The 25,616-nt window shown below is 39.2% G+C and overlaps 2 protein-coding genes across 2 annotated transcripts; one reads left to right on the forward strand and one right to left on the reverse strand.

Annotated features, from left to right (window-relative positions):
- Positions 1-1,681: 1,681 nt before the first annotated feature.
- Positions 1,682-24,529, reverse strand: LOC145490979 (kinesin-like protein KIF19). Its single transcript, XM_081470100.1, has 21 exons — positions 24,204-24,529; positions 23,932-24,015; positions 21,623-21,733; positions 18,740-18,827; positions 18,288-18,424; positions 17,605-17,727; positions 17,015-17,107; positions 16,152-16,259; positions 15,649-15,727; positions 15,514-15,572; positions 14,988-15,110; positions 9,909-10,035; positions 9,313-9,403; positions 8,696-8,773; positions 7,577-8,220; positions 6,785-6,924; positions 6,407-6,464; positions 6,079-6,220; positions 4,542-5,074; positions 2,789-3,040; positions 1,682-2,550 (listed from the first exon to the last, which is right to left on the reverse strand). Exons 1-21 carry the CDS (start codon positions 24,246-24,248, stop codon positions 2,288-2,290), a joined length of 3,378 nt encoding a protein of 1,125 aa, XP_081326226.1. The 5' UTR covers positions 24,249-24,529; the 3' UTR covers positions 1,682-2,287.
- Positions 10,050-14,969, forward strand: LOC145491012 (uncharacterized). The gene has a single exon (XM_081470142.1). The coding sequence runs from the start codon at positions 12,082-12,084 to the stop codon at positions 13,696-13,698; it is 1,617 nt and encodes a 538-aa protein (XP_081326268.1). The 5' UTR covers positions 10,050-12,081; the 3' UTR covers positions 13,699-14,969.
- Positions 24,530-25,616: the final 1,087 nt, after the last annotated feature.

Genomic DNA, 25,616 nt, shown 5'->3' on the forward strand with positions numbered 1-25,616 from the left:
AGTTACTTTACTAGTTTGAGTAGCTTACGACGAAAATTTCAACCGGCATAAACGTGTTCAGTTTTGGGCCACAAGTACAAAAAAAAAAAAAAAAAAAAAAAAAATCAAAAACCCGATTTCCGGTTCGTCGAGAAGAGATTACGGAGTTTAAGAAAACCACGACGACAACGGCAACGGGAACGACGTTAAACAAAAGATTTAATTAGGAGAACAATGGCTGTGCACGTGCGTTATAATTCTTGGTACATTTCTTTGCCGTCCTCGGCAAAACAGCGGCGTGAAATGACCGAATTCTGCGTTGTCTGGAGAACGTGAACCACAACGGTTAATTTTTTAAAATTTTATTTCAAGTTTATCGTTGTGTCCCAGATTCAGTTTCGTGAAGGTTTTGTCAGTGATAAACAAAGTAAATGACTTTAGAGTATCGCGAGATTCGTAGGTAGAATATAGTCATTTTTTAATCAACCTTGTCCTCGGCGTCGTCGTTGTGGTTTCTTGAACTCCCTATTATTCACACCAAAGTGCGGAAGGAGCGCTCGTGCCAGTCCTACTCCGCATCACACATTGCACAAAGAGCGGACTGCACGTTTGACCGCCCTTCACTTAGGCACCCTAGGCCTGATTGTAGTCGCCACCCCTCTCACTTACCACGAGAAGCCTATTTACAAATACATTTTAAAACAAAAGTGAAGGATGATCATCGCAGTAAATTTTCCAATTTAAGCAACTGGAAAGAAGAAGCCTGAAAAAATCAGGGCTTCAACGGGATTCGAACCCGTGACCTCCGCGATACCGGTGCGATGCTCTACCAACGGAGGTCACGGGTTCGAATCCCGTTGAAGCCCTGATTTTTTCAGGCTTCTTCTCTCCAATTGCTTAAATTGGAAAATTTACTGCGATGATCATCCTTCACTTTCATCTACAACCGCAGTTCATATATGAATTATTTCATATAAACTTCACAACATTTTAAAATATTTGTGCATTGAAATCTCATCAAAAAGGAACGATTGTTTTGCACCGTCATACCTTCTTCATATGAAATCAGCTTGCGACGTTTCCGGTCATGCTAATTTTTGAGTGGATTTCAACTCCCTTCACTTTTGCGGACCTTCTCGGTAGCTAGTTACTCCCGTCTGTCAACTCAACAACATCAGGAAGTCAATGCAATCTACAGCCGTTAAGCTAATAACAGGAGAACCAAAGTACGTCCTTTCCTCGGTGAAAATTACGAAGTTATTTTACTTGTTCCAGGATCCTGTAAAAGACTACTTGGGCAAAAATGAAGTAATAACGAACTGTGTTTTGCGTTTTGTCATTGCCTCGGTAAGATTTTGCGACTAAGGCGCGGCCATCATCATAGTGAGGTGCTTGGCACGCAAAAAAGGTTTATATTTGCGACATATATATCAGTGTCTGTTCCTCCGTGAGTGAATTTCTGTTGTTAAAATTACAGGACACTGATCGTGTTACTTACAACAGCTCCGACAGGTATAAACGCGAAAGCCTGAGTTCGAATAATGGTGGGGAAGGCACTAAGTTACTGGTAACTAGCATACTCTGTCTTGCTTTTTCTTGCTTCTGTCTTTGCCCCACATGAATATATTCAAGAGGCGACGAATCTGGAACCCAGATTACCTCTCGACATTCTTTCAAATCAATCAAAAACTACTAGCCCTAATTTCAATGAGATATTTCCGTAGTTTATTGAAGACAATACTGAAAAACTTATAGTATTTTACGAAGTATAAAACTGTACATTTTAAATAGTGTAACTCTCCTTTATACAGATGAATCCAAACAAAACGTTATTCAATAAATACTGCATCCTGTTACTATACAAATTCACTGCGGACTGGACGCTTTTAACTTAGGCACTGATGATTTACCAGCTTGTTAAAAATATCATCATTCTGACGATGCATTGAATTTAAATTTGTTTAAATAACTTGATTTATCTTTGAGCTACGGTGCTCTTAGTCGCGATTACGTTGTAACTCTTTTCCGAAAGAAACGTTTTGAGCTAAGGCCCTTTTCTCTCCTAGTGATTTACAGAAAATTTGTGAAAAACAGTAGAACAAACGTTATTGAGATCTTCGGAGTAAAAAAGTTATCATTTTCACAGGAGAAAGGACATGTCTGTCTTAAAGTTTGTAGATCAAACAAGATCTAATCCTATAGTTTCTTGTTCATTGATGATCAATCACTTCACCGAAATGACGTTGCAGGGCAATCAAGTAAGAGCCTCTGGTAAAACATCACGAGTGCTCTGCCATGTTCCACAACTTCAACTTCTGCGCACGCCCGCGGCCTGCTTTGTCGGACGCACAGCAACACCACTCACTGACAGTTCATCAACAGATCTTGCACCAGTCTTTAGCGGCTTTTTCCTCGGCTTGAGCCTCGGAGTGGACTGGTTCGAATCGGTGCCGCTGACCTCAGGCGGTCCGCGGTATCTCTTTTGGATGGTGTGTCCCTTGCCGTAATTGACTCCATACTGGTGGACAGTAGAGGGCGGAGTCACGTTTGTCCAGAAGGTTTGCAGTTCGCCTGATAAATTGACAACAAAAAGGTAATTTAAAACTTTGATTTTAAAAGCATTAAAGGGCATGCAAGGTAAAAACTGAACAAGAAACAAAACAACAAACGAAGCTCGCGAGAAATTAACGGATGGATGCATGAACTCTATGAAGATAGTGGGATACGAAGCGGGGAGGGGGGAGGAGGGGAGAGAGAGGGGAGGAGAGAGGGAGGGAGGAGAGGGAAGGAAGGAGGTTATAATACTTGCCTTCTTGTAGATTACTTGCCGCGGAAGTGGCCGGTTTAACCGTTGTCTTCGCACCTTCATGCTCTATTCCTTGTACAGGGGTGGGTTTTGAGGTACTTGTTCCTCTTGATCGTCGCGGTCCGCCAGCTTTTCGTCCCCCCGTGCTTTGTCCTCCATAAACTCGATTCCTTGCGTTTGATTGGGCCAATACGGCAGCAACCTTTTGCCTTGCCGCCTCCTGTAATTCTTGCTTGCGTGTGAGTCGAGGTTTCACTAAGCAAACAAATTTATACCCGGACAGTGCATGATTAAAATTTTTACAAAAATGTTCTCGGGCTATGCACAATATTCAAACTTCGAGCTTATGGGTGTCGGACTACAATCCTCGATGGATAAAAATTGAAAACAAAACTGATCCATCGAAGGCTGCTGTGTGACAGCCGAAAACTGGAAGTTTTCAACACTAAAAGGCAATGTTTTTTGTAAAAAATAAAACATTTGTTTGTTACAACTTAGCGTCCCACTCATCTCGAACTCATGTTATTTTTGTCTCAGCGATTTTATCAAACCACTTAACAACATTGCCCAACATTGACGCACCGTAACCAACTTAACGGCACAACGTGTTCCACAACTAAGTTTCTAAAATGTTGGAACGACAAGGTGAGAAAAGACCCCCATCTTTGTATGTTTTGGAACTAAAAAAACTCGGATTTTTTTTTGCATTTTTGTCGTTTGTTAAAGTACTTATTCAATGGCAGAAAATCCAGGAGGAGGTGCAGCACAGGAAAGCAGAGGATATGATTGCAAAAGACTACACAGTTAGGCCCAGTTCATACGTCGCATTTCTGTCGTGTCGAATTCAATTCAATTAAGTGCGGCAGAAATGCGGCTGTGGATTCATACGTCGCATTTGTGTCGCACTTAATTCAGAATTTATACTGTCGCGTATGTCGGCCAGCGGAAAATGTTTTAAACGTAGAGTATTCAATATGGCGGACGAAAATACTGAGCGACGAAGGACTTCAATTTTGCTAAAAATTGTCCGCCAATAGAACGAGGAGAAGGCTGACAACGGAGCAGTATGTGTTGCAATATTTTCAGGTTGCATTGTCAAGAATGGCCAAGTTTCTTCTTTTTCTGTGGCGGGAAAACATTTACGCATGCTCAATACATTAACATAATGTATGCATTAGATTCGACACGGCAGAAATTCGACGTCTGAATCGGTGTCGCATTTCTGTCGGATAATGCGACAAGACCAGTCGAACGTGCGGCAGAAATGCGGCAGCCGATTCAGACGTCGAATTTCTGTAGAATTTAATCCGTTGAATTGAATTCGTCACGGTAGAAATGCGACGTATGAACCGGGCCTTAACCTTTGATCTGTGTAAGTCGATGGAACGTCAGTTGCAAAATAAGCTTTTTGAAAGCTCCATTTTCCATACGCCGTATAAAATCTCAATGTTCTTCATTGATATTTAAATTTCAGTACTCGAACATGAATGATGAAATGCGAACTGAAGCAAGCATTCTGGACCAACAATGTAAATGTTACTTACATCGCAATATTGGGACCGTTTAACAAAAGCATAACATATGAAGTGATTTATAATTCTACTTGAAAATTTTTTCAAGATGACAACATTGAACAAGCAACAACAAATGACAGTCGAGGATGGAAGGGTAGATTTTGTTCTCTTTCCTCAGTTTTGTAAGGGTCAACAAAACAGTTGTCAACTGCTGCGACTCATGACAAGGCCACCACACATACCTCTCAACACCTTAGAATCATCTAGCGACGCGGAACGTAACCTCCTAGGCTTTCTTTGAGGGGGCTTTTTCACTTTGCTTCTAACAGCTCCCTTTCTTTTGTCCACTGGAGCCGAGTCTTCTGATGACACGTCTCCTGCTCTCTTGTCAATCACGGACAAGTCACTCATACTTCGAGACGCCTTCGCCGATAGTCCGTTGTCGGATTTTAACTTCTGACTTTCCGCAGCTTGTTCATGCACACGCATGTCTGTAACAGAGTTCGACTTGGCAGGAAGTTCGCCATCAGGCCCCAAGCTAGTTTTACTGTTACTGCTAAGATTCTTGTCCAGGCCCACTCGGCGGCGTGCGGCGATCTCGGCGATTTTTCGCGTCCTGGCAAAGACAGGACTAACCGGCGTGACAGGCTTCAATTCGTCATTTCCATCGTCCATGACGGACGACACTGTTGGTGAACTGCGTTCACTTTCACCTTCGTCGGTAAAACTTAGAAGCTTTTTGGTCCTCTTGGGGGTAGGCAAAGGTTGCGGTGAACTAGAAAATGAAACAAGCACACCAGGTAAGTACTGTCACTATGGTTTCCATAAACATCAATAAGGTATGTCACGCAATTACAAGTCAGGCAATAGACTTTCGCGTGCTTTCGACTTTGGGGAAACTCCAAGGCTATGGATACTTGCCCATATGAGACCGAAGCGATTTCGTTTCAAGCTATAAGGACATGATTATTACGTTTCTGCAAGACCTTTCATGACTGAGCTTCTTACGTGGGAATCCTTGTTCAAAATATTGCCTCATTAGCATAAGCGAATCAGTTTCTAATGGAGCTACAAAAAAACTAGTTCTGAATATTGAAAGGTCATAGCACGATTAACTCTGCTAACGAATTTGAGCCTGATGTATCGAATACTTTTTGTGCGATGCGGGTTTAAAGACTAAAAATTTTACAACGTATGTATGAAACTCGTTAGTACTTTTTCCACCCAGAAATTGTGCAGTTTTCAAAAGCCAATTTCTCCTTGAAAATTACACACAAAAAGCTAAAAAATTCACCATGTACGAAGTGTCACAAGCCCTTTAACTGTTTGAGTCAATTCATATTTAACAAGTAGCCCTCTGAACGCAAACCCGTATGCTAATGAGCCAAAATGTGAAAAGTGACGTCAGCAGGAATCCCCCTATATTTAAAGGAGCTACGTCATGATTTGCGTTTCTTGAAATGACTAGTCCTTAATTTTTCAAGTTCGTCGTTTTTAATCCGTTTTAATCTTCTCCATCCTTAATCATCCTTGTTTCTTTACGGTTGATTATTATCTCTTTGGTGTTTTTCTATCTTAGTAAACTATTATTTTTAGGTTTCCTCCAATTTAAAGGTTATTTTGTATGAGCCCCGTGACTGAGTTCCTTTAAAGACTTACGATACATTTCGTCATACACTCAATGTAAAGCTACGATGAGTTACTCTGTCATACTCAGTTATATTTATTTTGTCAGTTTACACTGGGAGATACTTTGTAGTACAATAACAAGAATCTCACCTGGCTTCCCGTGTGAACACGTCGTCTGACATCTGAGTGCGAGCAGAAGGCGTTGCACGTGACATCTTGACTGGTGAATTCTGAAGTGATACCAGACGAGAAGGCGTCTCTTCGCTCAGTGGGGACAGCTTACTGAAGGTGACTACAATGGAAAGAGTGGAGTACGTCCTTTTAGCTTGTTAAATCAAAGAAAACTTTCACTGAGTTGAAAACTTTCAGCTTTCCACGCACTAGTTAGTCTCTTCCATAGTCATTATTTGAGTCGTTGGGGCAATACAGATCACCCTAATAACTTGGAAAGAAAAGCAAATATAACTATGATACTTACATAAACTCTCTCGTGCCAAGGGCGTCATTCGTCGATTTAACCCGGCAAGGAGCGACGCCTAAAAGAACCAAAGGTATTAGTTTGAATTTCTAGAGATAAATTACTATATAGAGAGCACGGGTTGTTTTGCCAAACTCTCCAAGCCTGAGTAAAGTATCAGAAAAGTTGTAAATTCTCATTGTCCAATCATATAAAACCCTGACCACTCAAAAACGTTGCCGCTAATATAAAACCCTAGCAGCATCCTTCCTGAAATCGCAGGCTCCTAAATCCCCGGATAAGGAATGCAAATCTGTGTTGTTCTTTCTTAATTCATGATAACCAATTCTCTTTTGAAAAAAATGCTGAAAGTAATCAGCGGAACAGGTGACGTGATACCTTTTGTAACGAGCTAGTTGAGCCTTGTGAGTTTTCTTGAGTACTTGCAGCACCGTTTTCACGTTGTTCAAAGTCAGCGGATTGTTCCATGTAAACATCATAAAGAGCCTCGAGTTCTGCGGAACGCTGTATCCCAGAATCTGCAAAGGTAACAATTTAAGTTTCAACTAAGGCCGGAAGGTCGGTAGTGCGAAACAAATATCCCCGAGAGAGTTCTGCAGATTCAAAAAAACAACTGCACGAGTGCAGTTTCCTTTGCCTCTTGTTGGTGAAAATGAGATAAATATTATTGTTGATTCGCACGAAGTGACTTTGCTTCATGCAGTGGAACCCCGATGAAACCATAAAATTGTGGTCGTGCATTAACGGGTTAATTAAAATAAGAAAATGACTGACTACGCGTCTTTTTTCCTATTATAATTCGAATGACTCCTACTTAAATTCAGAAACAAGATTGACGAAAACCGCGGCAAGCCAAAAGCCTTTTGGGACACATTACGTCAAGTCGAAAGAAAAATTGATGAACATGGACAGCGCCAGCCATATTTGTACGAGTAATGCTTAGGTTTTTCTAGACTTTAATTGATATTTTGTAAATTAGCTGTATTTGCCGGACAATAACGATGACTTCTTTGTATATTTTTGTCTACTGATCACCGATTAATACCACTCAATCAACCTTCGTTGATTCACAGAAAGGTTTTCCTGTTTTCCAGTATGAATAAAGTCCTTATTATTATTATAAAGAGTTACGACTAAGCGATTCATCACAAGTCCGGAAGGTATACTTACCATTAATAACCGCTCTCTGCATTTGAATGATTTCATCGCACAATCTTTGTCGCGACTCAAACTTGTTCATCTCCAAGTCTTTCTGACGTAGTAAATTCTCTCTGAGCAACGAGTTAGACTGGAGCTCCGCATTGGTTATCTCCAGCTCGTGAACTTTGCACAACAATCCCAAAATTTCTCGATTTTCTTCGCTGCTTATCTTCTTGGGTAGGAGCTCTTCCAAAGCTTCCACCTCTTTCCTGGTCTGTTGAAGCTTTCCTTGCAGATCAGCTTTGAGATCTGAAGTCCGTTTTTCTTCTGCGATTAACGTGCTAATCTCCTCTCGCGCAAAAGATACTTCCTCGGGATCTGCAATCCCAGCGCCTTCGTCATTGTTAGATTCCGGCTTCTTATCTTTTTCAGTGTCCAAGTCTTTGTTTTCAACATCTTCCAAGCTATCTGAGGTCGACAGTGATGTTATTTCACGGCGTTTTTCACCAAGTAAATGTTTGTCTTGTGTTGTAGAGTCGACGTTTTTCTCTCCGTTTTCATCCTCGATAGAAGCCATGTTTGTTAGGTCATTCTTAAGCTCGGAATCATCGGATTTCTCTGATAAACGTCTAGTACTTTTGCGTACACCTCTTCTAGCTTTCTCTTGTTCCCATCTGCAAAGAAAGTAAATAACGATCAACGTTTCTCAATCCTGGGGCGGCAGCCTTTCAAAAATGTGGGGGATGACAATCTGAAAAAGAAGCACTGAAGATAAAAGGTACTGGAGGTTTCGGAAAGAGTGGTGTAGCTCGCAGTGGATCAACATATTTTAACAAAACAGTAAGGTCACTTATCTTCATCACTGTTAAAGGAGCGACGTCACGGTTTGCGCATCTTGAAAAGTTAAGCCTATTTGTAACTTCGTTTGCAATCCGCGTTAATCTTCTCCATCTTTAATCATCCTTGTTCCTTAATGGTTTATTATTATCTCTTTGGTGTTTTTTTATCTTAGTAAACTAATATTTTCAGGCGTCCTTCAATTTAAAGGCAATTTTGTAGGTGGCCAAAGTAACTCAAAGTGCCCTGAGTGATCTCCTTCAAAGCTTTGAGCTAGGCCTTGCAGCATATCTGTGACTGCTGCACACTTACTCATCTATCACCAACATGTATCTGTTCATGTCAAGTGAAATCTGCATGGCAGCGTCTTCAAGCTCAATCAGTTTACGTCTGAAATTTGAGAGAAAAACCAAAGTTCAAAACAAAATTCCCTTAACACTGAGATGAGGACTACTGATTTGTTGGTCAAACAGCTGAGTTGGGGCTGATTTTAGAGAAAGTATTCGTTAATGTTCTTTGCTCCTCCTGGAGCATAGATACGGAGCTAAGGGAAAGGGAAGGTATACTGTTATACATTTTAATATATTTCTGCCAAAAGTGCATGCATGCGCGCACAAAAGAATGGCGTCACAAGGCCCGCTTGTAATAACCTGGTGTAGGTGGTTCGTCTTTCATTCTGATGATCCAGGTTAGAATTTTTTAACCCACGGCACCTGTAAACACTCGTAACGATGACAGTACAGACCACATGTACTCATAGACAGAAAAATAAAATAAACAAAACCAGCTAAACACACCGCATCTGCTTATGGACAGATTACAAGTTATGAAGCGCAGACTATCAACGGCGCTAGCAATCTGAGCCGTAACAAATAAAATAGGTCCGCAGAGCGTACAGGTCTCCTTTGAATAAAATTTCTAAGTCTAACCTGATGTCCATCTGCTCTTTAAAAGTACTGACAAGCTGGTCCCGCAATTTGTTCATCTCCTCTGGATTCTTGTCCTTTTCCTGCCCTTTTGCTGCAAAAACAACGCAAGAAGGTGATTTAATTTGCTTAATCGGACTTGTATTGATGGTCTGTTTTTCAAATCGGGTTACTGACGAAGCAAAGGCAATTATGACAATTTTACCGCACACATACAGTGTCATGAAGGGTTTTTTTCCATTTTTACGCAGATATTGTTTTGTATCTTATGCATTTCAATCTCCACTTTGTCTGTCATTTTGTCCCCATTCCTCCACAAGGGGAAGGCGCGGAGGCTTCATGGTTAGTCAACTGGTCTGGGTTTGAGCCCTGGCTGGGGACATTGTGTTGGGTTCTTGGGCAAGACACTTTACTCTCACAGTACCTCTCTCCACCCAGGTGTGTGAATGGGTACCGGCGAATTTAATGCTGGGGGGTAACATCCTCGCATTAACCTCAACCACTTCAGATTTTTTTAAAGAGCTTAACCTTACATTTCAAGAATGGTTTGGAATTTCATTAACCTCTTAAGAGTAAATTTCAACATAGTCACTACTTACTTGAACACTTGTCCGTATCATGTTCAGAAATTTTGAGTTTGAGGCGAAAGATTTCCTTTCTCAGATCAGCAATGATGTTGGTGTACTGAGCAATGTGGTAAGACACACTGAACTGGTTTGGCTTGATCTGTAGAACAGAAAAGAATCGTCGAGATACGGAACTCACTACCTGGTTCAAGAGATTTTTAAGGGACATTGTGACTTCGGTTTTAGCTTTTAATGAAGTATATATTCAAGAGATTCTAATATTTAAAATAAGTGGTCTGCCTTGTATGGGGGTTTTAACCTTTTTCGGACCATCTTTATGACTTTATTTACAATTTTTATTATCACTATAACTGATATCATCATTTATTGTTCTCGCCATTGATTATGTAGACATAAATAGAGGATATTATATGTTGACGAGAAGAGATGAGTTTTATTTTCTAGTAAAATGCGCTCGTTCGTAAAATACTGTTTTACCAAGAGTAAGTAAGTAGTAGTAAGTAAAATTCATATTCCCAAGCCACCGAGTAATTTTGTTTTTATGATAAAGACAAACAGACTGCTTCCACAAACAACCACGGAAAAAAAAGCGGGAAATTACGTCATCGATTTCTTCGGTGGTGAGGATATGGAAAATACGCCACTGAGGTCCCTGAAATAGTTTCGAATAAGTTTTACGAGTGGTGTATTTTCTAGTAAAACACTCGTGTCTATTTAACCATTACTCCACGAGCGCACGTTGGATATGAGAGGATAGAAAGGCAACGAGGTGCGTAGTGCCGAGTTGGCTAGTCATCTCATGTCCAACAGTGGAATAATTGCTCTATTCGCCAGAATTTCCCGGTGGTTCAAAGCTACCAGAGAGCTAATTTTATTGTTTACACAGTTTGCATTTTGTTCGTCGCTTAAAAGAGAGAAGGACACACGATTGTAGACGGGTGGTATATCTTGAGAGAGAGTTTTCACAAAGTCATTAATCTCGTGTTGAATCCCCAGTCGCTTTCCGTCAACGATTTAAAACTTGAAATGATTTGCAATTTGGCTTCAGACGAATGACATCCGCTTCAGAGCGATAATAAAGGAAGTTCCAAAATTGTTGTTTTTAACCGCTAAATCCGTTAGCACTGGTAACGAGGAACCACATGGGACTAAAACAGATAGAAACTGCAACCCAGAAAAAAAAAGTCGGGACACCAAGCAAGTTCTCCCCTCCTCCCACTTACAATGTTCATGATAATCAGATGATTTTTTCCCTTTTTGTTGAAAAAATGCGACATTTTCCAACATTGACTAGGGGGGATAGAGGATACGTGACACAGGTCAAGTGTGCCAACTACTTTTGGCCGGGATTGTAGGTGGAAGCTGAAATATAGCCTGCGTGTAGACATCTACTATTTCCTTTCATGCGTGAAAGGAAATAGTAACCTTTTAACCGAAACAGGAAACAAATACCGTTATTTCCTAAGGCCTGTAAGCTTTAGGTCATTATGTGTCTACAGAATGAGACACCTGAAAAATTTCATGCTCTTTATAAAATGTATTGTTCACTCAACCAGCATGACGAGATCTCAACATTTCTAGTGCTTTAGGACACTTTTTGAATTATTTGTTTTTTCCTGTTTCACCTTGTGTTTGCAATCAAATGCTATGATAAATAACAAGATTTGCGAGGCTTTACCTTAGTTTTTACATTTTACCACACAAGTCATTCGGCCAAAATTCCAATGGCTTATATTATGTATACAGTGAATGAACTCAAGCTCTTCTACTCCGTGTCGTCTTGACGTTCAAATTTTCGGAATAATCGCGAGTACTCGTGCTAGTGTTTGATTGGACAATAAGAATCGGTAGCTCAATTTCACAGGAAGAACTTATTCATGTCTACCCTATTTCTGGAGAGAAAGAACAGAAATAAAATAAAACCTACATGCCCGGGCACATATAATAAAGACCAATTACCAAGTAAGCCACTGAGGGCTTAATCTAGTTAAAAAGTAAACGTCGCAAATATCCCTAACATAATATGATATGACACCGCATGCTGTGAAAACGCAGCTTCACAAGCCAAGCTGACACTAGACTATCTCAGTAATATTCCTCCGGCAAAGCTGAAACAGCACCTAATTGGAGGAGCGCGGAGTATAAATCTGGACGCAAACTAAGAAAACTTATTTTAAAAGTCGACATGAGTAGCAGCACACTGATAGAGGTGTTTGGTCATATCGTGTTCAGTTTTACACGAGGAGTCACAGAGCACTACAACCCACAAGAACCTGAATACACGGCAGAGTCTTTTGGCTACGATCCTCTACTAAGCACAGGTCGAGAATGGTATTTTCATCCTGTTGATGAGTTTATTTATCAAGAATACAGCGACAGAGAAGCCACAAGCTTGGACTATCTAGCGTCTAGCCGTCTCGATGTAAAGGTTATAAACGCGTGCTCTCCAGACCAAAATGAAGAAACACAGGAAGATCAACAAGACGAAAATAGAGCAATGGCTTGGAAGCGTCTCAGACCATCCGCTCTCAGTACAGCTTGTAAATCAATGTACATTGGAGCTTCGATTTCTCTACTAACTGCCATCATCATAGGTTCAGCATACTTGCTGATCACTTATCTTTCTTACAAAACTAAACTCGCCTGCCAGTTTTCCCCAAAGACGTCAATTCCATTACAAGTGCAATGGCTGAGAACAATCTGTGGTATAATCTCATGTGCTTTTATTTACATGTGGTACTTTGCAAGCACACTATTCCTTTTTCGCCCATACCAGTTGATGGGGGTGAAAAGAAAACTTTTTCTGGTTTGTTACCTCGGCTTTTTTCTAGATGTCGTTTATCGTGTGGCGCTGCAAGCCCTAGAATTATCTCATTCGAAGATTTCATTGCTTCAAAAGAGTGTACTCAACATCATATTTTTTCTGAGTGTATGCGGACAAATTTGTCTTCTAACAAGTCACTTCCGTATGCGGCGGTCAAGAAGACAGCAGGTGACTTTTGTGATACAAATGATTCTACCCGGTTCTTTTTGTTTCCTTCTTGGCACAATGCTAGTGACTTTTATTTACCCAGCGTACAACAAACAGCACAAGGAAGGCCAACTGTTAATCGCACTCTTCGCTCCTATCATGGGAGTCATAGTCAAAGCGATCGCGCGAATTTCCGTTCAGCGGTTATGGAACATAACCCATCCGGGTTATTCCTATTCCTTGTTGGTCCCGTTGTATTTTGGCTCAGCGGTTATGTTTCGAGTATTACAGGCGGATCTTAATAGTGTGGAATCTATCGCCATTCTTGGAATAATTCACGGCTCAGCAGAAGTTATAGAACGAAGCACCATGGTTATATTTGATCACATTTCCCATATGATTTGGAAAAGAACATCAGCTCCTTGGGGAAGTTTTCGTACTCCTCGCCGTGAGAGACTAATGGCTGATATCGCTATCATGAGCATGTTGTATGAATCAACTGCAATAGTGGCCGTTAATGGATTTTTGCACTTTTATCAGTTAATTTACCTACACAATGATTCCCTATTGAAATTGCTGCATTCTTTTGCGATTCGAACTTCAGTTCCGCTGGTGATCGAGTGGTTTTTCACCAGCGTGTCTCTAGCGATCGAGACTCGCTATCAGAATATGGCTGTCATGGCTGTTTGGCGAAGAAGATGGAAAAGGCACATCTTGGTAGCAGCTGTAAATGCGGTGCCTTTAGCACTGTGGACTAGTACTAACCTCATAGAGGTTGTACATGGACGTTTTCATGAGACTAACCAGCCTTGCAAAATGCCGTTTACTTGAGAGTAGCAACGCAATAAACTACGGCATCAACGAGGGCATATTTTTCATTTTTGCATTAACTAAAGGAAAATTGTAGAAACTGCACTCATGAGTAAATTTAGTAGATAAAGGATTCTGTTCTACGCGTCACTTGATTTTGTTTAGGATGCAAGATGTTTACTTCGCACTTCAAACTGTAGTTTCCTAGTTCCCAGGGTCTCTCTTCTTTCCGTTCCCAAGAACAACCGAGAGATAGAGAGGCAACCCTGGAAACGAGGTTGAAGTATTTTCCCACAAGGAAAGCATCTACGCTACTTTTACGTTACAAAGCTTTAAGGGAGGATCATAGACACTCTTAAACACTTAAGGCCCAAGATTACAAGGTACAAGAGTGTACAATCTGTTGATATATTTATGCTAAGTATAGTTTACAAAACTAGTCCAAAATTTAGCTCGAAATGAACCATTGCCACTACAGTGGATATTTCATTACTAAGAGTTTGAGAGTTCACACTCCTACAAAATATTTTACCGATTGCTGTTTTAGGTGACTTTTTCTTTATAGATAATGTCACCATAAACATTGTCACATGGTATTATATCACCATGGTTATGTCACGTTACATAATGTCACGTTATATTATGTCACGATATATTATTGTTAAACAAGATTGAGTTATGTCACGATATTTTAACACGTACTTTAAAACGTTACATCACGATATTTTAACATGCACTTTAAAACGTGTGCCAAAATCCTGTGACAGTTTAAGGTGAAAAAAATACAACATTAATTAAATAGAAATGATACACGTAGGGACAGTGTCTCTGCTGGTTATCGAAATTTCATGTTCTGAATTTCTATATTGCTGACCTCTTTCAAATAGTTACAAAACTAAATTGGACAAAAAGATTCTATGGAGAAAATACAACACATATTTGGGGAGAAGTGCAGGATCATAAGGATGAAGAAAGTTTATCAAAGTTGACTTTGTGACAGTTCATGTATACCCGTGAAGAAATCAAAATTGCCACTCTGGAGAAATTTTCAATAATTATTTTAATTTTTAGTTGATACTAGTTACGAATTATATAGGCTTCTGGATAAATTTTGGACAAATACTTTGTCTACAGTATCGCCATTAATACAGTCTTAGCAGTTATTGCTACATGTAAGACAAAAATTAATATTGGAGTTATTCCAAATCTTCTTTTTCATAGATCTTCCAGAATACTACAGCAGCATGTACTCAAGGCGAAGTGTTTAATCAAAGGGCTAAAAATAAAGTTACATTAACAATGTTACTTACATTGGTTTTAATATTCTTGGCCCTGTCTGCATACAAAAGTGTGTTGCGAGTTTCCTCAAATGACCCACTTGCTGGACTTGCATGGGCAATCATGACTGTTCGACAATTACCACCCAGGGAGTCCTACATAATAAAAAGTGTCAAGTCAGCATCTAAAGGTTTATTACCTACTCACAGTACAAAGTAATAGAGCAGGGCTTGAGAACAAGGCAAATAATCACAAAAATAACACATAAACTCCTTGTGATGCAAAAAAATGAACTGGCATCCATCTAGTAAGTACATTAGCTGCAAGTTTGGGTAGTGACATTTTGCTCAGGGAAAACAGTTACTGCTTCCCTTGAACAAAATGTCACTTACTGAACTCGCCCACTAATGAACATAGACAATCAGATGTCAGTCTGTTAAAATCTGTAGCTTCAAGAGACAGTAGTGACTAAGATCCATGAACAAATATCACTGACCGGGTTATTAGATCATAATTACGATGAACAATTTACCATTAGTTAAGTGACATATACTGTACCTTTAAAAGCCTTGTCAGTTTGCTATCTCTGTAGTTAACGTAATGGCCACGATTTTCACCTGAAACAAAAGGAAACAGTGGCCAGTTGAGATCAGTTTCTGCATTACTTAATAGAAAGTTAGGGTTTGCACTTACTCAATGCATTGATGCAGTTTCCAAGAGCAAGCAGGGAACGGTTGATGTGTGCTCCTTCAATCATCCTTTTGCCACGATTCTAGAAATAAAGAAGTTACTTCTTTACTGTAAGCTAAAAAGGTCCAAACACAAGAAAGCATGAAATCCCCAGCACCAGCTCAAGCAGTAGGGAGAACTGCCATCTATGCCAACTGTCCCAGATTATCCAGGAGTCTCCCGAGTACAAACCGAATCCCCGGTCTCCCATACGGGTCACCAAATCTCCTGGACAATACGAATGAGAGTACATAAAAGACATTTTTCAGACATATTTTGGTCGATTTTTGGCATGTTGAGGGAACATTTTGGAAATTTGATGCATTTTTGTGGTTTCATTTGGCTGAATTCTACTTTGAACAACTTTTGTTTAGGGTCAAAAAAGGTAAAATTGGTGATCTCCTGGATTTTGATTTTTTTTTCCAGTTGGCATCTCTGAATTTCTATTTTAAATCAGGATTACTCACCTTGGTCTGTGCAGCTCTCTCAGATCCAGCTAAATCAATCATGAAAAGTTTTCCAACTCTGAATTCATCAATTGTATTTTTGACACAACTCTTCTGAGTGACTGTTACCTATTGTGAAATATACATAAAATGCATTTTGCTACATGTACGTCCCTGGGCTTGAATTAGCCTCCTATGTAGACACTACTTGGGCTTGTTGTGCAATCTTCTCCCCCACAGAGGAAAACTGTGTGATGAGCCCAAAGAGCATTCTGCATAGGAGGCTGCGCTTGAATAGGAAAACAATTTTACACAGATTGGGAGAATGTCTACAGCCCGGTTTAGAGGGTACAACTTTGTCCCATGTGAATTTTGTGGTAAACTGTTTGCTTCATACAAAAATGGCAAACAACTTTCGTTGCATGACATTGTCTGACACTACAATCATTGTAGAGTTAACTAATAAAACATGTTTCAAAATCCCATGACAGTTTTTGTGCCATATGCAACAAACGGTTAAGCAGAATGCAAGCTTAACTTCAATTTAATAATTAATTTCATAAACCACTTTCACCATTTACACCAATTGTGTGAATCACCAAAACGTTTAAGCCTGGCTTCCTGCATATTATGTTGACAATAAGGAGTCCCTTGCATGATCAGATAGCAACTGAAGGAACATTTAAGAGATTGTCAAAGGATCAAGTAGTGCAAATCTTCTTTGATGAACTGTATGAATTGTACCCATTAGCGTATATTAGTAAGAATAAAGTTGGCTCTAACAGTTCTCTGTGGCTCTTCCCAAAATGTTATGAATCGATGGGGAATCCAGTGTGATAGACCTTGGCATACTGTCCCTTCTAATAATCCAAAGAATCTCTTACCTGAAGGATTGCATGTGATCTTGATGAAGTTTTGTTGGCAGCAGTTGGTTCACTTGTCCTTTGTTTGTTTCCCATTACAAGCAAATCCATCACCTTCATTCCAGTTAAAGAAATAGATTAACATTTTAAAATTAGATATAAACGAATAAGGTTAATATTACATGACTGACTGTCTGTCTGTGTGACTGACTGACTGACTGACTGACTGGCTGGCTGGCTGGCTGGCTGGCTGGCTGGCTGACTGACTGACTGACTGAATGACTGACTGATTGACTGCATGACTGACTGACTGACTGACTGACTGACCGACTGACTGACTGGCTGGCTGCATGACTGACTGGCTGACTGATGCACAGATGGATGGATGGATGGACAGATGGACTGACTGGATGGATATATGATGTTTGACTTCCATGTTAAACCACAGGTATGCACGTGGATACATGGACATGTACATAATGCAGAATTAAACCTTTTTGGTAAGACATGGATCAAAGGTTCCACAACAGTAAGGTTTTTTCAAAGTGGAGTGCACATGTAATAGTGTAACAGAGGCATGTTTGGGGTGAAAGAGATGACTTCATACTGACTTCACTAGTTTTCTTGGCTTGAACTTCAGAGATCCCAGCCACTACAACTCCCCGACCATCTTCTCGCAGCTCAAGGAAACCAGAAGATGGGTTTAACAAGTCACGGATCATTTCATTGTAGATCTATAAGATAAAGGGGGGAAAAACAATATTCATATCACAAATATTGTAAAGTTTTCCTAATATTAACTTATTACAAATTGCATCATTCTGTAATATGGTATGGTTGAAATTAAAAAAAACACACACACACACACACAAAGCACTACTTGAACTGAGCCACTCAGAAAATCAATCAATTAAAATGTTTGTGGAGACCAAAGATGATCCCAGTAAAATTGAAGCCTCGACTGAATATTTATATTATCAGTAAACAGACAAAGATGCAGATTTTCCATTGGCTTGATTTGATCTTAAATTTTGAGAGGCGTTTAATGATATATGGTTTACCAATCAAAAAACAAACCTTCAAGTTATTAATTACAGTTCACCTTCAAGGACAGCATTTGTAGGGTAAAGAGGATTAGATAGTATAGATAAATTCAGTTTTGTTTGTAGTACTATTGGCTGGATGTTTTGAGGTAACTGAGGCTTCATGAACTTGATAACTTATCGTCACAAACTTAGACTACAGTCACTAAGACAATTAGATATAATGTGACTTTCAGCAAAAGATCACTTACTTCGAGATAAGACATTGACACCTTGTACTTCATATCTTCCTTGGTCTTGTCCATTTCAAAGAAAAGATCATTCAGGGTGCATGCCATTATACCAGGCTCTTTATCAGTGCCCAACATGGTAAACGTTTTCCCAGCTCCTAAAAACAACATCAATATAGGATATTTTCAGTTCTTTTACAAAATGTTTACATCAAGCAGTCAATATATATATATATGCATCAGGACTTTTTCCATGTTTACACAGCCTCATGTAAACTCAAGGAGGTTTGGAGAATTTGAGACATGCATTAATGCAAACCCGAGATGTAGTCAAGGGTTTGCATAAATTTCAAGAATTCTGTCAACCACCCCCACCCCTCCCACTGTTACAAGTAAATGACGCTACATGTAGTTACAACCCTGCTTACTTACTCTCATCTGAACTCACCTATATTTTATAAATTGCACTATACCTGTTGCTCCATAAGCAAAGACGCTAGCATTATATCCTGTGAGGACATTTTCAATCAGAGGTTTGGCCACTGTCTTGTATACTTCAGCCTTCAAAAAAGTACCAAATCAATAATTAAATTTTATTAAGTGACTGTTGGAAAGAGGTGGCCGTTATGGGGAGGTCAGGGTGTAATCTGACTTCTGTTCTTTTTTTTTTGGGGGGGGGGGGGGAGGAGGGGAGGGTTAACATTTCATTTTTTTAAAAAAATGTTTATTGTAGGATAGAAATACATAACTAAACACAATCAGAACATATCAATAAAGCAGAAACCAAAAAGAAACAGAGATCAACAACATGCAGGAAGCATCAAGTTTTAAGTTTCATGACCATTATTTTACAATAAAAAAATGGGATTTTGTATACACCATTTGTCGGTTGTTGATTAACTGGCCATTGTCAAGAGGTTATTTTGGCAGTTGGGATGCTGTTGTGGAGAGATTGGCCACTGTAGAGAGATTAAAGTAAGGGTGGCTGTATCGACCATCCGCCCAGACAAAAATAGTGGCTGTTGTTCTCAGGTGGCCATTAGTGGAGGTTCAACTTTATTTAGTACAAGAAACTGAACACTGAATGGAATAGTAATATTATAAAGTTTTCACTTGGCTATAGTGATCCTGATGACACTGTCGGAGATGGCTTTTTCACACAAATGATTTCAACAGCATGCAACAACTAGTAATGTTGTTTGCTTCCCTAAGCCTGGATTGGATGATTGCTGGTTAACTCCAGCATTGTGTCAGGTGGCCCAACAATTTGTTATAATTTATTAATAGTTTTAGACTGCCCAGTTTTATTAGATATGGCTAGAACTCTACAAGCAGGCAAGACAACTTCAACTTCTTCAACTTCACTTTATTTTGCACTTAACATTTTGAAATTACAATGTTAGCATAAAAAAGAAAAAAAAAGATACATATATAACAATAATTAAAGTGCCACTGAAACGAAATTTTCGTATGTGAGATTTTTGCTTAGTAATAAAGTTTCAACCTTACTTGGAAAAACTGCAGACTTTTTTTTCGCATATGGTAAGCGAAAACTGCTTTTTCAGCCGTTCGAAGTTGGCAGGTTAAGCCCAAAATTGGCGGCCATCTTGGTGCGGCCAAAACAGCCTAGTGACGTCACTGGTTGTATTACTCTCATGCCGCGCTGAAAATTTAGAGTGATTATGGGAGAAGAGAATACTGTTCGAAGCCCCTCAAAAAACATCTTAAGGACATCTCAGAGCTGTAAAGCAGATAATAACAGTAGCCTTAGACAAGAAGAGGTGGAGAGTCGATCCTAGGGCTTTTCAGTCTATTTAATTGGATATTTGCAGGATATTTTATGTAAGCAAGCAAACGAGTGGGAGTTCTTAGATCGCAAAATGATCGGGACTCTTGGTGAAATGGTCACCACTCAATTAAAGAAAACCTACACTCATAAAGTAAAAAAGACACGAAAACAAGAGAAAGCGGCTTTTGAAATTATTATCCGGACTGCTGCTGCACGAATCGCAGCAACAACGCTTCGAGTTTCGAGTCGCTTCGCTTCGAGGAAACCGGACGCTTTGTGAGTTTCACCGCGGACGAGATTGTGCTACAGTGACCTTTAGTCCAGTTGTATCTGTTACATCCTACAAGTTATCAAATCAGCAACAATTTAAGAAACCCTCTTCTTTTATGTGAGGGAGCGAATTTAAACTATAAAGGTAAACTAAGCTGCCATGACCCTACAGGTATGTTTTCAGGAAACGTGAGAAAGCGTGACAATGTCGACGGCGAAAGGTGATATATGCAAATTAGTTCAAATTCTGTGTAATAAACCTTCGAAAGGAGTGTAAACTAGTGACGTTTTAACGAATTGCTTTGAATTTGGATACCGTTAAACGAAGATCATAGACATAAGTATGTGCTAAAGAACTCAAAGTAATCCATCGACCATGAAATATTGCAATTGGGAGATACGTGTAAAAGAGAAGCGAAATTCCCACTTTGTTTACACTGATACGTATGCGGCGATAAAGCAAACCCTGCTGCGGATCACAATTTTCAAAGATACATTTTGTCTACCACAAGAACTCTCACTTATTAGTATCATAAAAGGATGCCTTCTGTATGCAAAGAAGTACTCGACTCAAAGTTTGTGGACCGTTAATAACTTCGTGATTGTGCGAATGGCTGATGCGCTTACTGCTTTTACCGCAGTATAGTTGCCGAGGATATATTTGAACCTTGTGTAATAGACCTTAGATAAACGTGAGAATCCAAATTTCAGAACCAGGCTGAAAACAGGCGACGAAATATCATGTTTAGGCTTTAGGACGTGATATAAAAGTTGCCACACTCGTCTTCGAAACCTCCAATCGAGTACTCAAGATGTTCGAAAGGTAACTGAGCTGTTCTAATCTGTAGCATTTATTTTGGTGAATCTACACTCTTTGGCGCCCTCCAACGTTCATGATATGTATTTCCTGTCAAGACGGGACAGAAATTACAAGGTAGAAAACTAGCAGGTATCGACAATATGAAAAATAGACTTGAATAAATCAAGTGAAAACAAGAGAAAATCTATAGCGCTTGTTGCGTGAATACAACCAGTGACGTCACAAGGTCCTTAAATTCGGTTCCAGAGCCCGGACACAGTTTTGCTCCAAAAAGTCGATTTCAGCAGCTAAAAAAAAGCACTTTCCGTTAGGATTTGACAGAAATAAAGTTCACCATTATTTTAAGCACGTTTGAAACTACAAATTGGGCTAATAAAAGAGAGTACGAAAATTTCGTTTCAGTGGCACTTTAAACAAACTCCCACAGAAGAGGGTGACAAAAAATTCAGTTTATTTCAAAACAAAGCTCTGGCTTACCTGATTTGAACTTGGCCCAAATGCACAATCAAAAATGTACTGCCTTTCTCTGGATCTGTTAGCTCTGAGAATGTCATCTTGATCTTCATTCGGATCTTTTAACACCACCAGCTGAGATTAAGACAACAAGCATTGATATGTCTTTCACTTCTAAGAGTGTGAAACTTTCTGTACAAATTAATTACCTCAAGAAATGATATTGTGCAAGATTCTGACCACTGGATACTACATGTAAGTGGGTCACTTTTGGTACTTATGGTCAAATGCAACAAAAATCTTAGGTGTGCTAGAATAAGAAAATCTATACCTATTAACAAAACGAATATAATAATATTTTTATTTCAGTTGCCATGGCAACTAAACTGGTTGTAAGCAACAAGGAGAACTGATTAAATGGTTTCTGGTGTAAGACATCTATTACAACATTAGCCAAAGGCTTAAGATTACTTTGTCAATTATGCTGGTAACATGTGGTGATGACAATTTTGCTGATTGCTATTCATAACAAGAAATAAGAAAATATGGGTGTTTAGATGTACTAAACTGTTACAGGTGAAATCTTTTATTCAGCACATAATAAGAGCAGTTTTCACTTAAGTACAAAGGTGATAGAATTCCCATGTGCATTAGTTTGGCAGCTATTACTAACACAAGTAGAATTATTCATCTGTAAAACTTGCACTGCTTTGTTAACCAATCAGAAGTGAAACTAAAACCAATCATGACTTGCTTGCAAATGTTTTCCTGCATTTCGCCTCCGTTACATGTGTTTGCTTCAAGTTCTGATTGGTTCACTGGATGTCTGTGTCCTTTGTGATTGGCCAGAGTGATAGTAAATGTCTTTTGGTCTTGATTGATTTACACTCTATTGATAACCGCTCTATATGGTAATTCAAGGTACCACCATGATTGATAACTATGATTGAGAAACTATGCTTGGCTAGAAATAGTCCTGTAGCACAGAAATGATTAATACGCACTTAAGAATGCAAATGAATTGAGACCAGCTGGCTCTTAGAAGAATAAAGTCAAGAGATTGAAAATGAAACATGATTGAGTTAAAGCGAAGAAAAATTATTATCTCAGTAGGAGTTGATTTCCACTAAGTTTTTGTCCAAGAACCTTCCATTAGTTTGTATAACCAACTACAAGAACTGAGGTATTGTACCATGCCAAACAGATACATCATGGATAGACCAGCTATAATTATTATATATATAATAGTATGTATGTCAAAACTCACTTTCACTTAGTCTGAAATAGCATGCAATGATAAAAATGACAAGTTGCCAATCTCCAAGATATGTGGATATGACAACCTATCTTACGTGAAATTTTCTTACGTTATTTCTTACATTATTTTTATCTCAACCTGAACCAGAATGCCAAAAATAAACTAATATTTATATTTTTGAGAAATCCATGCTTGGATTTGGAACAAAATGATGTAGCATTTGCAATGTCAACATCAATGACAGCTGCAATGATTAATGGGCACTTAAGAAGAGGGGGGAGCGGGGTCAGTCTGCTCTTAGATGAATTAACTCAAGGACAAGGAAGTGAAACATGAAACAAGAAAACAAGGAAAAAGAAAACCATTAAACACAGCCGGATTTGAATCCATTATCTGTATGAACAGATCCACAAGGAAATGAAATTTGAGAGTCAAGATCAATCAGTAGGAGTGAAATCTCCCTGGTAGCCTACAAGGCAAGAAGCAATAATGAATTTACCATACAATTCCGGATCTTACAATGGAGACATTTTTCCTGAGAATTTAGAATTATGGTTTAAGTATCAAGGAAATAGCTTGACATTGCAGTTACGATGCAACACATATATAAGCAGGTGCAGAGGAAGTCACTGGAAAAATAAATTGATAAAAAAAACTATCAAATTGTATCAATGTTTACTTTCTAAGCTTATAATGGAGAATTATATCACATGGCCAAAAAGGAAGATATTTTTGCAATCTGATCTGACCTGCTAAGTCATAACCTCTATAAGTAAAACGCACATTAAGATATCAAGCTTCAGCTAACTTTTACCTGAAATTGAGCTTTAAATACCCTCAGTGCAGATTAACAATAAAACTAGTCTGAATCAACACAGAAGGCCGGACCATTAAAACATGCTTATATGCAAGCAACAAACTCGAGTAACACAAAGCATAGCTGCCATGGAAAAATTACGCTTCCGACTCTTTTTTCACGAATAATATAACTTTTGAAATGAAAGTGTAACCTCATAGCAACAGAATTCACTAAGATGATAAATTTGGTACGGGCTTCGAGCTTCCATAGACTCACGTTTTCGTCCAACACATGAACAATTTCTGTGCAGCTTTTGTCTTCGACTTCGCTTCCATTCAACGGCCTCACTCGAACAGCAACCTTTGGAAACGGAAAAATCATCGATCAGTTAATTGAATGTTTGTACAAGTTTCGTCGATAAGATACAAGCGCTTCTTTCACTTCCATTTCGCAGCAAATAGAGGATAGTTAAGCTTAAGTTATTTCTGATTGTCAATTGTCACACTATGATCTGCAACGGTTTCACTTGCACGCACACGTTTACTTACCATCAAGTTTTGAGTGCTATGCTTCCCTTTTTCCTTCGCTGACATGATGACTTCTCAATTTACTTAGTAGATACTTGTTTTGAATACTGAGAAACGATTATCGACTGCAAACCAAACGCAGCCGCGCGAACACTACCTCCATTCTCCATTGTCGACATCCTCGAATTCGAATCCTTGCGCGTTAACTCGACGAACATCTTTCGTACTTTGTGGACCTGCTACATTTTGAATTAGGAAGGAGCGAACAAAACACAAATATAACACAAAATTACAGTGCTCTATTTTGTTTTGTAATTGCTTTCCTTCCCGTCTTTGTTGTATATAAAATCCACTTCACAAGTTTGCTCCTTGAATCAATCAACCAATCACAAAGCAGAACTATAAAATTATGACACCGTGTGTGACATCACATATTGATAAGTAGTCAAGGTGATAAAAGCAATATTCACTCCATACTAAAATGCGCAAAAAAAAAAAAAAAGTCATCCTCTTTGGTACTAAATATAGAAAATACTGTGGAGCACACTGCCTCTGTTTTAGCCAACTTCTAATTTTGAATCCAACGGAAAAAAAAAAAGTAGAAGAAGAAACAAAAACAATCAAGCCTGTCTACTTAGGCCAGTAGATTAATTCATCACTGAGTGATTCGTTTTCTAGCTAGTAAAAATAATACATGCTAAAAACGTATATTGTGAGCGCGGATCTCTCTTAATAGGCCACTTCTCAACTTATCCGCACTTTCGGCCAGTTCTTTCCCTTGTTTTCGTTGCTTGCATTTTCCTTGTTTTGTTTTAAGTTTTTTTTGTTTTTCTCAGGCGAGGCTGCCAGGACGGCGGGGACGTAGGATGGCCATCTTCAGCTTCCGTAATGCGACAGACAAAATTGAAGGTGTCTAAAACTGACCCGTATAGTATACACCCCTCTGATCACCGAATCACGGTTCGCCTCGCGCGTGTGACCCACGCAGGTTACTGAAAACGAGGAAAATTTAGTGGACGCTCAAAAATAAAACTGTAGGCACGCCTGGTATGGTAACATTAACGACGTTGATCAATGCGGGATGAAAAAGTGATGCCGAGTGGGGAGAATAAGAGGTCAAATAAATAAGGAAACTGAAGAAAGGTGTAAAATAGGGAATGGAGCGTTCTCTGGCTGGGCTGGCGATTTTAAGAGGTGGGCGGTAAGTACTCATGGGGTGGAAAGAAATTTTTTTACGTGGTTAACGGGGTCTGGATCAACTTAAAATGTTTCTTTAAATTTTAAATTGCTAAAGGGTCAGAGTGTGCGTATATTATTTGCTTTGAGAAAGGGAAAACATAAACTGAGACATAATTTGATAATTTTCCTCTTTGCATCAACGGAAAGAAGAAAATGATTATAAAGAAGGCCTCCTACGGGTTTGGGGGAACAAGG

Source organism: Orbicella franksi, chromosome 6, assembly GCF_964199315.1.
Source record: "Orbicella franksi chromosome 6, jaOrbFran1.1, whole genome shotgun sequence".
In the NCBI taxonomy this organism is placed as follows: domain Eukaryota; kingdom Metazoa; phylum Cnidaria; class Anthozoa; order Scleractinia; family Merulinidae; genus Orbicella; species Orbicella franksi.